This window comes from Gallinula chloropus (genome assembly GCF_964237585.1).
Source record: "Gallinula chloropus genome assembly, chromosome: 1".
Classification (NCBI taxonomy): Eukaryota; Metazoa; Chordata; class Aves; order Gruiformes; family Rallidae; genus Gallinula; species Gallinula chloropus.
The window spans coordinates 48,953,895-48,967,708 of record NC_140085.1 but is presented as its reverse complement, the minus strand read 5'-3'; the positions used below and the strand labels follow the sequence as shown (position 1 = coordinate 48,967,708).

Here is a 13,814-nt window from a genome sequence, read left to right as displayed (position 1 = left end):
CAAAATGTTGTGTTCTGCATGGGCTGAAGAGAAATCTTCCCTACTGCCCACTACAAAGAATTCTCCATTCACTTCAGGCATCTGATCTTACTAATCAACTGAGCTGTCTTTTTTTTTTTTTAATTTCTCCCCCATTTAGGTTTTTTTACCATCATTTTCATTATGATTTGGAATTATTCATTTCACATACCACCTTTTATGCATAGGAGAACACTATATTCTGAAATCTTAAGTCTCAGCATCCAGACACTGTTTTTAGCAATATTCTTACTCAATGAAAAAATAATATACATTTATTCTTTTATTTTCAAGTTCTCCAAAAAGGGGGGGGGGGGGAGGGGGGTGTGTGAGAAGAGAAGATAAATGGTAATTGAGTGTTAATCTAACATAATTTAGACAGCTGTAAGTTTTTGCATTTACTTCTGCTTAATGAGATTTCTCTCACTTTTTTGCTCACAAAAAGTTCATGATTTTCACTTGAGATTCACTAGATATGCAACAGCTGGTAACTGCCTGAATATAGAATGTATGTGTGAAAAGAAAGTATAGAAAATAAAGCTGATTTTCTATAGGAAAGTTTCTACATAAAGAAATTATATGTATATAATGTTAAACCAGGTGAGAACCAGGTGAGAAGCTTAGTGACAAAACATAACTAGCTTCAGTATTTAGCAGGATATAACCTGTGGTGTTCTGAAACACTACTCATTTAACAGTCTTAAATTGGACTGTACTGATCATGTAGCAGAGAATTTATTTATTTTTACTAATAAATGGAAATCCATTGCAAATTGCTCTGTCTTATGAAACAGTTGAGAATGCTTTTCTGGGTATCTTGGCATCCTGCTGATACAAGCTCTGCCTGCTTGCAACACCTCAGAACTGCTCGTATGAAAACCCCATGGATAGACTCCATTTGTTCTCCAGTTCAAATGGCATTACCCGGGAAAGCAATTCCTACCCTGTGCTGAGCACCGTCAGTTCCTATTAACTTCAGTTTAAGTGAAGGGGCACAGCCCTTCTGAGGAGATGCAAAGTAGTGTCAGCTCAGATTCTTAAGATGAAAATCGGTTCTTTGCAGAAGGTCTGCACAAAGCCTATGTATCATTTAAGTGCCACTTAATTCTTTATAATGGAGCTTGGAGTGGATTTGAAGAATCTGATAGGCTTTTTGCTGTCTTGTCTGCAGAGGGCTGAATTTCACCCCTGGTGAATATACACAGTAAAAAGGCAACTATACTGCCTCAGGAAATACATTGTGTTCCTTTGCTTTGACTAGTGTAACTCAGTTTCAATTACTGATAGAATTTCTTGATATTAGGTTGATAAAATAGCTGCATACTTTGCTCTCTATGCTATGCATTTAGCTTCTCCGTGATGCTCTGCTATAATGGGCAAACTGAAAAGCAAAGATGCAAACCCAGGTGCAGGCCCACAGAGAGGAGCGTGGCCTTCCTTCCTAACGGTGGCTGCGCAAGTACGACAGATCAATGCATCTGCACAGGCCTCCATGAGCGAGCCTCCATGAGCGGGCCTCCATGTACACCTAAGCCTGAGGGTGCAGCCTGGACGGCCTGTGGTAAGCAGCCCAAGAAAGGAGGCCTATAGGGGTGGCAATGTAGGGCTGGGCAGGGGTTGTTTGTGGGGCTCAGAAACAAACCAACGGTCAGGTTGAAAAGCTGCATCAAACAACTGTTAAGATCTGTAACGGGAGGAGAGACCCTGGAGGGGTTTTGGGGGAGGGTGGTGGGGGGAGTGGGGTGGGCAGGCAGGCGGGTGCTGCCCACTCATCTCTGCTCTGGTTCGCGGGCCGGGCAGCGCTGCCGCCCCCGGGGCACAGCCCCCCGTGTGCAGAAGAAGTTCTGAGGGGGTGTTCAGCCATTTCCAACCAATTGTGAGCATTTCGTGTCTGTCCTGGTTTTGGTCAGAATGGAGTAACTTCATTTGTAGCAGAGGATGGAATGCTGTGTTTGAGAGTTAAAATGAAAGCAGTGCTGATAACACCCTGATGTTTCTAGTTGCTGTCAGACAGTCAAGGACTTTCTCAGCTCTTGGTGTTTCTCTATTCATGAGAAAGGAGGGGCGAAGCCAGGACAGGTGACCCAACTGGCCAAAGAGAGTATTCCATACCAATTACGTCCTGCCCAGGATATCGGGGGGCTGACGGGAGGAAGAGCAGGGGTGGCTCCGGGACGCGCGGTTCTTGGGGGATGGTCGGGTTCTGGGACGGCTCTGGGTGGCACGGCCTGAGTTGCGGGTTCAGTGAGAAACTGCATTGTGTATCAACAGCTTCATATATTTTTGCTCTAAAGTCCTGTTAGCATTGTTATATTGTATCTCTCTGTTATCTTAGTAAACTGTCCTTATCCCAACCCACGGGCCTCTTAGTTTCTTGGTTTTGGGGTTATTTGCTCCTTCCTTTTCCCTTCCCTTGCCTCTCACCCCCCCTTCCCTCTTCCCCTGCTCTTTTCCTTTAAGGAGTAGGCAGCTGCGTGGCTCTCGGCTCTCAGCCGGGGTAAAACCACGACAGTGTCTAATGCTAGGGTTTACGATTTTGTATCTCTGGTATTGATCCTGCACTTATAGTTCATTGTTGCTAGTTGTGTGTCATTAATAAATTAATAAACCATTTTGATACTGATTTGCTTTAAACCATGCGAGCCGGGTGGTTTTTGCCTGCAAAACAAGTTGTTTTGATTCTCGAGGCCTAAATGCATGAGGTAGTCTATACACTTAACACAGAAATGTTTCAGACTTTATGTTCTGTAAAATACTCTTGGTGTGTTCTAAATTTGTGTGGATACAGCCAATACCCAGAGCAAGGATTCCATATATTTGTGATATTACCTATAGCTGCATTCTGAGATAGCAACCAAGCAAACATTAAGAGTAATTCACAGAGGAAAGAAATAGTTTTTTAAAGATTAGTTCAAGGTATGTTTCCAAGAAAACCTCCCACCGGAGATAGTAGAGGCAATCTACTACACATTTTTGAGTTTAACTGACTGTTCAGTCTTTCAGTGATCCTTCGTAATGCTGAAACATTGATAGAAATAGCCATTTCAATATGTGAATTGCAAAATATATGCATGCAAATGGTGATGTTTGGTGTTAACATTTTACTGAGCTCTTTCTGTAAAGCCTGCAACCAGCTGCATCCTTGGAAGGATGAGGCTATTATCTGTTACATAGGAGATGTTAGTCTTGAAAACTGATGTGATCCAGTTCTCAGTAGAGCAGTACCTATGGACCCCAAGCACAATCCAAGTTTCTGTATATTATGTGCTATAAAAACTTTGTGGACTTGCTTCAAAAAATTGTAGTTATGAAAATTGTTTGGGAATCATTCCTCCAGCGACAGATATGTATTGCCTAATGAACGGTGCAAACTCCTATGTAGGCATTTGGGAGCTTAAGTGTTTTATATAATGAAAATCTTACTATGAATTTCAGATTGAGCTTCCACTGAAAGAAATCAGTGCTCGTTATATTGCTAAAGCTTACCAAGAATTGTAGCGGGACTGAGGACACAAGTTGTTTCATGTCAAAATATTGGAAAGGATTTTATTAAAAGACTTTAAATTACATTTCTATTTCTTGCCATGATCTAGTGGCATTGGGAATTGTATTCTTAAATAGTTCCAGACAGAGGAAGTCAGGGGCATAGGAAGGCTGAATCACACGTTCAGGTGAGCATTAAAAGTACAACTACCGCTGGGTATACATGCTTGCTTTTAAGCTGCTTGGACCAAAAATTAATTTGGAGGATCATAAGCTTATTGTACGCTTATCTTGCTAAGTATTTCTACTGTAGTTCTCTTTTGATTGGGATCATGACTGTTGAAGTTATATTGTGTATATCTGTGTCATGCATCAAGGTAGATGAAGGCATTATCTATGTCCCTGTATGTGGAACTTGCTCTGCCCTTGAATCCTAAGACACTCATGTACAAATTCAGGGGGTGAAGCTTTCCTCAAGTCTAACTCAAGATTGCAGAGATGAGCTCTGAAGGAACTGAGGACCATTTGCTGTGGACTGCAAGCCTCACAGGCTGAGCAAAAGATAATTTGGGGGGTCGGGGAGGGAGGAGAGGGCTTAGCTTGTTTAGCACAAACATATGGCACCATGCAAGTGAGCACATCTCTGCATGTGTGTTTTATAAAGAACATCCCAAACTTACACTCCACCCTACAATTTTTGTCTACAGGGGAAGAGTGAAAGAGTAATGAAATATTAGATATTACTCATATTGCTTAATACTCTACACCGAGAAACCCGGACACTACAGAGGAGAACTCAAAAGAACTATTTTAATCCAGAAAGAAGTCTACAGGAATTAAAGCCCCTTTTTCTCTGTGCCTTGCATCTCCTTACAGCTCCTCTGCATTTACTTCAAGTTAGTGAGAGCTCTGTTGATCCAAGACTACTTGCTGTGTGTCCTTGCAGGACTATCTTACCTGAGATGCAAGCATTAAAAGAAGCCAGAAAGCACACAATGCATGACCTTTCAGACAGTTAGGGTCCTTCCTGACTAGAGTTCCTGTTCTTTGTAACAGTAGCAGGAAGTTTGTTCCATTTTTTTGTTAACCTCTACTCACAGTCTCCTTCCTCATGATTTCCCAACCTTTACTTCACTCAACACCTGTCCTTCTTATGTTCCTAGCTCCTGCCCTAACTAGGCTCCTGCCATTGCAAGTATCAGAGAGTTTCACAATTGCTGTCATTATGTTGACCCCTCTACCTGTTTATTATAGCCTTTCTCTCTCCACTGTGCACCTCATGTCTATTTGCACTGTAAGGACTTCAGGATAAGGAGTGTCTGCTCAGGTGAATACAGAGGCTAACACAATGGTTGTAGGTCACTTTTAGACTACCATAATGATTACTTAGGACGTTAAGTCTTCAGTTATTAGCCCCCACACCCTGAACATTACTTCCTAGAGAGTAAGGACCATGAAACTAGAAAATTAGCTAAGTTTTATGTTTTTCTGATTTACAACAGAGCTGTCTTTTGTTTGATTGTTGGGTTTTCAGTTCTATTTTTATTATGAAATTTGTTGGCACAGCAGGTTTGTAAATAGTTTTGTAAATTGCCTAGGGCTGTCTACATCATAACCTATGACTGCTTTATCTGATGATGAAAATAGACAACTCAAATGAGAAAGTGTTTAGAGATAAGTGAAATGTGAATTCTCCTGCCAATTGGTTTTGGTTGTGTTTTGTTTTTTTTCTTTTCTGTTCCATAGCACGAATTATCAAAACAAAACAGTGGTGTGAAATGCTTCCATGTTTAGAAGGAGAAGGCTGTGATTTGCTAATCAATAAATCAGGCTGGACCTGTACACAACCAGGAGGACGGATAAAGACAACCACGGTAGGTCACTTCTCTGTATATATATTTCTTTAGTATCTCGTTCACTTTAGTTTACTCAAAAACAAAGAGTGAGATTTCTAATTGTTTTTCGTCGAGGATACATAAAGTCTGTGGGCCTTATAATTAAGCTATGTGCCCAAGTATGCATACTGAAATTCACAGCAATGTTATCACAAAGACAGGAAAAATGTGTAATTTCCACAGGTACTGAGAGTGGAAATTATTTCAAGGTTTTCTTAAAAGGTACCAGTGGTTTAACTAACATATGTATTCAGCCTGAAGACAGTATCGTATTGCTTCATTGTACAAGAACTTTCTTTGCTGAGGAAATGCAGGATATAAAACTGAACAAACATATGGTCTAACAGGGTGAAAAGGAAATTTTCATTGGGAATTAGGGAGAAATTGTTTTTGCTATTCCCACTGTACTGGAAAAGTGAGTTGCACAGATCTTTAAGTTTTCAATGAGATAGATGACCATTGAGACCTATAGAAAACCTAGTAAAAGACCCCTTCTTTCAGCTTGCTTTTGGTTCTTGTTTGTTGATAAAACCCTCAACTCTCTGATTTGGCATCTTGGGTCATGTGCTTGTAGTGAAGCTGAAAGTATATATGACAGGAATAGTTTCTAGGGCCTGTAATGTATCAAACAGATTTCTAGAAAATGTTCTCAAATGCCAATAATTTTTTTACTTCAAAAATGGAAAAAAATCTGAAGAGATATAATAGAGCAATATTCTGATAGCTTGCTAGACCTCTTGAAATGATTTTCTCTCCTATAATCTTTTTTTAGATTTACATGGAGCTTGAGTGTAATTTAAGTAAGTGCAATTTCAAGAATATTTAGTCTTAAAAGTACTTATCAGTGAGAACTAAATTAAGGCCCATCATCCCCTGTACAATTTCTCTGTCTGAGCAGGAGACAGACACCAGTAGAAAACCTTTTATTGCTCTAGAATGACTATATTTTGGAAAATTAACATGTTTTTCACCTTTTAAAAAAGTACAAAGATCTGATAGTGCTTTATGAGATGCCTACACAAAACCCTCAAACCTTTATTAATTGTGATGACTATTTTGATGCTCCTGTATTTAATAGACATATTTCGTTATGGACAGGGCTATAAAACAACTCAGTCTCTGATGTCTTACTTAAATATTGTTTGTCTTTAGATCTTTTGCACTCAAGTTATATAGAAGTGACAATTTAAAAAAAAAAAAAGAAAAGGAAAAAAGTTTTTGAAACATTAATGCCAACTTCCAAGGGCAAGGAGACCTAAAATGGTAACTTTGTCATACTTGAAATATTATGTTAAATCTCATTAATTCAGGGGTATCTTCTGTATCCAAGGTAAACAGAAAACTCATGTACTGTGACATATTGCCAGCTGTCATTATAGATCTTTATTTGATGTTTTATGCTAATGGCATGATTGAGTAATGCAAAGTAAGCAGAGGATCTATCCTTCAGTATCTGTCTTTAATGAAATGATTCAGATATCCTTTTAGATTAAACACCAGAAGCCTGATTCTGAACTCTTGCTTGACTGTATAGCTCTTTAATGCTATTGACATGAATGGGATGACTCATGATTTTGATTAACGTAAATGAAACCATAATCATGGCCCATCAGTAAAATTAGGGCCACAGCAAGTGCAATATTATAAAACAGACACTCCCCCACACAGAGACATCATTGTCATTGGTGAGGAGAGATTCTGCCAGAGAGCCAACTGCAGAACAGTTCTGAGCATAAGCCCTCATCGAACATCAAGCAGTCTTCAACAGTTGGTTTCACACATACAGACTCACAACAAACACACAGTACTTTTCAGTCAAGCCAGACTAGCAACTCAGAATACTTAAAGAAACACTGAATACGGAAGGGGAAGGGGGGAAAAACAACAGAAAAAAAAATTAAACCAAAACATCAAAACAAAACACAAAACCCAAGAAACACAATCTATAATAAAGTATTGCTAAAATATTAATAATAATTAAGAAAAGATCATATTCCTTAGTTCTTTAGCTACTTAGTTGAAGGGTAGGCATTGAACAATGGTAATAGGTTTGGGAACTATGCCTTAGGATGACTCTATGAAGTGCCTCACTGATTAAATGACATTTTCTAACATAAACACCAAGAGACATTATTGACTGTAGCAGTAGTCCTAGGCCAACAGCTGTTGATGCAGTCAAGTAATTTCTATTTCTGCTCCTAATCAACAAATGTGAGTTGCCAGGCCCATCATGGCATCTAAGTGTAACGGGAAGGATTTCTGGCAGGAAAAAGCCAGAAAAATGGCTGACAGGTAGTCTGGGAAAATAAATTTCCAAACATATTGAGTAATTATTCCACACTAAATGTCTATTGTTATGTAGAAACGATTCTTGACCAAATCTCCAGCAACAGCCAGATTGTGCCTTTAATTTGTTAATAATCAATTTTGTTAACACACATTTGTTAATCTAATATTTGCAGGCCTTTCCTGCTAATATTAGTTTGTTTCTTGAAGATACTTGGCAGTAGGTCATATAACAGAGATGTTACTGTTGGGTAAATACTGAGACAGTCAGTTGCTACCCATACTAAAGCCAGAACAGTATTGAACTCTGATGGACTGAGACCAGCTGTTGTGATAATACCAGTTTCTACATTGATTCTATGAGGTTGTGAAGAAGTGTAACCTTTTCAGTACTGGGTTTAGAAGAAGCACTTGGTAAAATAAAACTAATCTTATGTAGGGTATGAGTTCCTTCTTATGTGAGAATATACTGTAGGGCTCGCTGTTAAATATGTTTGTACCAAAAAAGGAAGAAATTTGATTTGTTTTCTGTAGATGACTGCTGGTTTTTTGTAGTACTTTTTCTGTGGAAGCACCAGGCAAACAGTAAACAAAAAAAACCCTTGCTCCAAAGCAAAAGTGTGATTTCTGTAAAGTGTTTGGAAAACAATGCTGCTACTTTCTCTTTTGTGTCAAAATTGTTTAGGCTTTCTATGCAGAGACGGATTTTTTTCACTGCCTGGCACTTTTTGTGATCACCTCTGGAAATAATGCAACCAAGTCAGAATCCTCTCCTCACATGGGTAGCAGTGTTTTATATCCGCTTTGTGCTCACTTTGCACTGCTATAAATGACTACGCAAGGTGCAAGGCAAAGGGAAATCAGACTCAAAGTATACTCTAAATGGATCTGGATGTCACTTCTGCCCTGTCATCCTTTCTACAAGGTGTGAATGAACCAAAGATTTTTCATCTCCTAAGAAGCTTTTAGAATTGAGGGTTGACTGGGCTAACTGCCAATCTATGTATTAAGCAGCTGACTGTCAATACAAGGAAACAATGTGGCAACTTGTAAAAGAAGATAGCAAGAGAATACTACACAATTGTTAGCACTTTCAACATACTAAGTACTTTCATATAACAAATGTCCTCACAGTCACTTTAAAATCACCTGCCTTAAACATTTCTTCTCCTTTTGCTATTCTCATTACTCTTTCAAGTCTTTAAAAAAAGATGAAGCTATATGATTTTTAAAAGAGTATGCAGTTTCAGTAGTGCCAGAAGATATGCCTTTCTTTAAAGATATTGCTGAGGGGCCTGTCCATTTTATATTTCAAGTATAGCTCTTGCCAGCATATAGATGAGAAGATAGACAATGTATTGGATCTACAGGGGAGATTAATTTTAGAACCAAAGTGTATATATGTTGTCAATGATCCATCACTACCTAATTGTTACTTAATTAATTCCTTCTTCTACATGATGTGATTTCAATGCATGGAGCTTAACAGAACATTCATGCGCCAGTTCCTCGGTAGCTAACCTTTTAAAACCTTTGCAATTTTACTGCTAAATTAGCTGAAGTGGGAAATTAAGGAGTATGAAGAAGCTAAGAGAAAGCTCACAGTGGATAAAAGGTGTAATTACTCTGACATGGAGCTCAGTGCTTAGCTAGTAAAATTTACTAAGGATCTAGCTTCACCAAGGGACGTGACTTACTTAATAGAGTTTACTTACACACAGAGCAACTTAACATTCCTTGCCATTAATATAAATGACATGCTGGCTGGGTTGGAAAGGCAATTTGTTCCTTACCCTGAAAAATACAATAGCTGTTTGCATTGGCTGCAGCTTAAATCAAGATTTTTCTGTAGAGCTTTATCATACACTTATATATGATAAAGTTAACTAAGACAAAAGTTACTGGTTTACTTTTCATCACTGACTTAAGAGCAATGTGTTCTCATTCATACCATTACAGCCAAAATAAAAAGAAATATATATATGTTACATATTTGTAACATACTTGAGAATTTACCTTTTTTTTAGACTGAAGACCAGCTGGAAATGTCCTGAGGCCATGGTCTAATGGTCTGAGCTTGGGACTGGGAGCCAGAATCTCCTGAGCTCTAATCCCGGCTCTGACAGTGACGCCCTCTGTGGCCTTGGGTAAGTCACTGTAACTCTCTGCCTCAGTTTCCCCAGCAGTTAAAATAAGTTTAACAGTCCTTAGCTACCTGCCTTAGTGAATTTGGAAGTCCTAAGTTAATATTTGAAGAGGTTTAGAAATTCAGAGTAATTTAAAAATAAAAACCCTGTTATTTATCAATGTCCTTATTGGTGATATTCATGTTGTTGTTAGATATGCACATAACCCTAGCATTACTGTAGCCTCACCTACATTCCAGCTCTGTTTCTAAATGTACATTTCATATATCCACGGGTCAACTGATTTTACTTGGTTAAGCTGGTTTTGGAAGGTTTTTGACATCTCGCCAGTTCTAGTTCTGTGTCATTCCAGGACACAATACCCACCAAAATAAGCTTTCAGGCAGCACCAAATCAGGGCAGTGGAATGATGCAGGCATGCATGCCATGCCAAATTAAGTTTCCCTCTTCCCCTTTGTCAGAAGTGGTCAACTTATGAAACAGATACATTAAATCCACTTGTCAGCATTTCATCTACCAAGTTCCCTCACTGTCCTAACAGTAACAGGAACAGACCAACATCACAGAGGACATTTTTCAAGAGGCTGGTATATCCCCTCGTCCCAATCCAAAGAACAGCTTTTAGAAACAAGCAGGAAGTTATGAAACTGAATTTTCTGTCATTCATAGCCTTTGATACCGGGGAATCAAAATCTTTGGCTATATTTGAGCCATGGGAGCAGGAGCACATCCTTATTTCAAGGTCCATATACATGCACAGTTGCAAGTCCCAATGTCTCCTCTGTCTTCTCTTTTTCTGTGTGGCCCCCTTCATGATGGCATCCCTGCCACTGCCTTTAGAGAGATCTTAGCAACAACAGAAAGGGCTCTAGCAAATGCACGTCCGTGGTGAAATTGATCATTAACTCAGATTGATTATCTTGTAGATCACTCTCAGACAGGCTCACTCTGAATTTCTTGTTGGATTTCTAGAAATATGGTTCAAGAAAATCACTATGCGTATTGTCACTAAGAATCATCCATATTCTTCATTCCTGCTGTCAGCTGATTACAGCTACATGGTGCTTTATCAAGCACTATGCATCACAAAGTCCTCTAAAAGTAACTCAGGTCTCAGTAGGGTGATCTTGAAATTGCTAATTTAATAAAGTTTTCAGAGATCACTACCTTATAATTGGATGCTAGCCTGAAATACCTTTTATATGTTAAAAATTCTACCTTTTCACATTTATGTACCAAGTTGAGAAAGGGTAGACCATGAGCACCTTCTGCAGAAGATCAGAAGTCATGATATTTGGATGTGTGACTGTACATATGAACTACCAGAACTAGTTTACTCATAATTAACATTTCATTCAAATGTAAATGTGTATCATGTGGATCAGTTCTAGTCATGGTCCAGTGCTTTAACTGACCCTTCTAATATTTTTATATTAATTTCATATTTTTCTCAGTAGTACTAGCAGTAATTATAAGATAAAATATCAGTTCATGACATGTCGTAGACATGTGCTTCAGTGTACACTCTATGGGTAGGTACCTCAAGACCTAGATTCAATCTGTTGTTTATTCCCATGGCTTTTAAGCGATTATTATTTTGTGACCAAAGTTTCCATTGCTCTAATTGTCTACAAAAGGCAACATAATTTACAAGTGATTCATCATTGCAGTACTGGAAGTGGATTCCTTTCTGTTAATTTCCAAGCAAGTTAGCACGTTAGTTGTATGGTTTGACTCTCTCAGGTTAAAAGTCATATTACTAATTCTTTTGTTAGTTCAAGGCAGTCTTTAAGGTACATTGGTGGGATGGTCTTCATGGCTCCTTGTCTTAAGTCTTTCATGCACTGAGGAAGCTAAATAGAATAAAATCCTCATGAAGCTGAAGAACCCAAATAGATTGGGGCTATTCTATTCTTTGTAATATGTAAGTTCTTTGCTACTATGCAAGTTTTTTTGCTAATATGCATTAGCACTGCTTCAACTAACATAGTCTTTTCAAAGCTGTGCACTCCTTTCTCATACCAATATACTGAAACCCACCCGTTCTGTTCTCCATCAACCGTATCAAAATAGGCTTCTTTGTGGCAGATAGCTGGTCTTCAAGTCCTAAAGCCAAAATGCTATCAAAGATACTATGATTTTTGTAAACTTGATACTGAAAAGAGCTTTCAGAAATTTGAACCACCTTAAAGAGATTAGGTGCCTTCCTCTGTCCTGAATACTGGTTCTGCTGATGTTTAGTGATTGGCACTACCTGAAAAGAGACCACAGTTTATTTCAATAATAGCTTGGAGTAAAATGTCTAAGTTGAAAACATATTTTGTTAACATCTCAAATAGTTCTATGGAAGAATATAGGGGAATACAGGTTTTGTTTTTCTCTTTCAGAACATATATTTTCAGATTTTAATGGGGAATTTAAATAGCGTCATATTTTGTGGTGCTTTGTAAAGTTAGAGAAAATATGAATACAAATTCATATAGCATGGGATATTTTAAATGAAATGCAATTCCTTTAAAATTAAACAAACTCAATTTTTAGGTCAACAAGATTTCTGGAGATACCTTTTCTTTCAGGATTTTCTTAACTCATTCTTATTAGGAGGTTGGTTCTAGCACTGAGTCCCATCTTACAATGCTAACTTAGGGACAGGAGAGATTCACTGAGGTAAAACTGGCTTACTGATTAATGCTTAGGGTGTGGGGTTTTTTGTTTGGTTGGCTGTGGGGTTTGTGTGTGTGTGTGATATGGGTTAATCTGTAACTGGTCTAAGAAATTAACATGTTAAGAATTAGTACATTAATAAACTAATAAAGAAGAGTTAAAACACTACATATTAGTAATGGTAATATTGAGCCTTTTTGTATTTTGACAATCCTTAGCATAACAGATAAATATTCTAAATGGGATTTAATTTCTTCAATTTATAATTTTTGTGCATTCAGACATTTAGGGTTATTGAAGGTATCTTCAATATCTGGAGCATAAATGACATAGAACCTACAGACCGGTGCCATTGTGGGTTGACAGCTGGAAGATGTGCAGGAGATGCTACTAGATTAGCTGCCTGTGTTAAGCAACTAAATCTCATTCCTCATCTGCTAAACCAGACAATTTGATACAGTGCTCCCCAGCCCTGCCATGTATGCTTCATGATAGATTGACACTGTGTGAAGGTTCTGATTTCTTGCAGGAATATGAGAAAATCAATTTTCATTTAATAAGTGATTGCAAAGGGACACTATCTTAGGAAACAACACTGAAGATTATTTGTGCAATTCCTTCATTCGCTGGAAGTAGCATAACACATTGTTTATAAGAAGTGATTCGATAGATCACAGAATCATAGAATCTATAAGGTTGGAAAAGACCTCTAAGATCGTCAAGTCCAACCATCTGTCCAATACCACCATGTCAACTAATACCACCTTGTCAACTAACATTATAGATGCTAGATGCTGTATGCCATGTAGTTGAACTAAAGGTGACTACAGGATATATTGTATATGAGGAAGAAAAAATAGATTTGATAATGCAAAGGACAAAGAAAACTGGAAAAGGCAACACAGAATTTGAGTATATATTTTAAACCATGTGGGTTTTTTTATCAGCATGCAATGGAAAAACTATGAAGGTTGGTAACTGGTATGTCACATCAGTATCAAGAATTTTAAATTATGCTAAAATTATTACATGCACATTTCACACAGTAAATATGTTCATTGTACAAGTGTTAGATGATGAAGTTGTTGATCCATTTTGGAACATTTCTTTTTTAAGAATACCCCCCAAAGATTTCTGTTTAATCATGTAAAGCAAACTAGAATTCTTGAACTGAACAAAACAAGCAGTGAATAAAGAAAATTAAATAGGTGTTATAGTACAGAGATTTTTAGAATGCATTTGACACATTGTTTCTTAAAATCATACTTGAAAATTAATTCCGAAAGGCCTGTCACATTGAAAACTGCCATTTCAACAAGGT

At 37.9% G+C, this 13,814-nt stretch overlaps 1 protein-coding gene across 1 annotated transcript in view; it reads left to right on the top strand.

The window, feature by feature from the left end:
- The window catches only part of TAFA5 (TAFA chemokine like family member 5), a gene marked incomplete at both ends in the record, with an annotated part of 350,083 nt that extends 343,267 nt beyond the window's left edge, over nt 1-6,816 (top strand). The window contains 2 exons of the mRNA XM_084260878.1: nt 5,248-5,375; nt 6,727-6,816. Coding sequence (XP_084117004.1) covers nt 5,248-5,375; nt 6,727-6,816 — 218 coding nt within the window. The remainder of the gene's footprint in view (nt 1-5,247; nt 5,376-6,726) is intronic.
- Between the last annotated feature and the right edge of the window lie 6,998 nt (nt 6,817-13,814).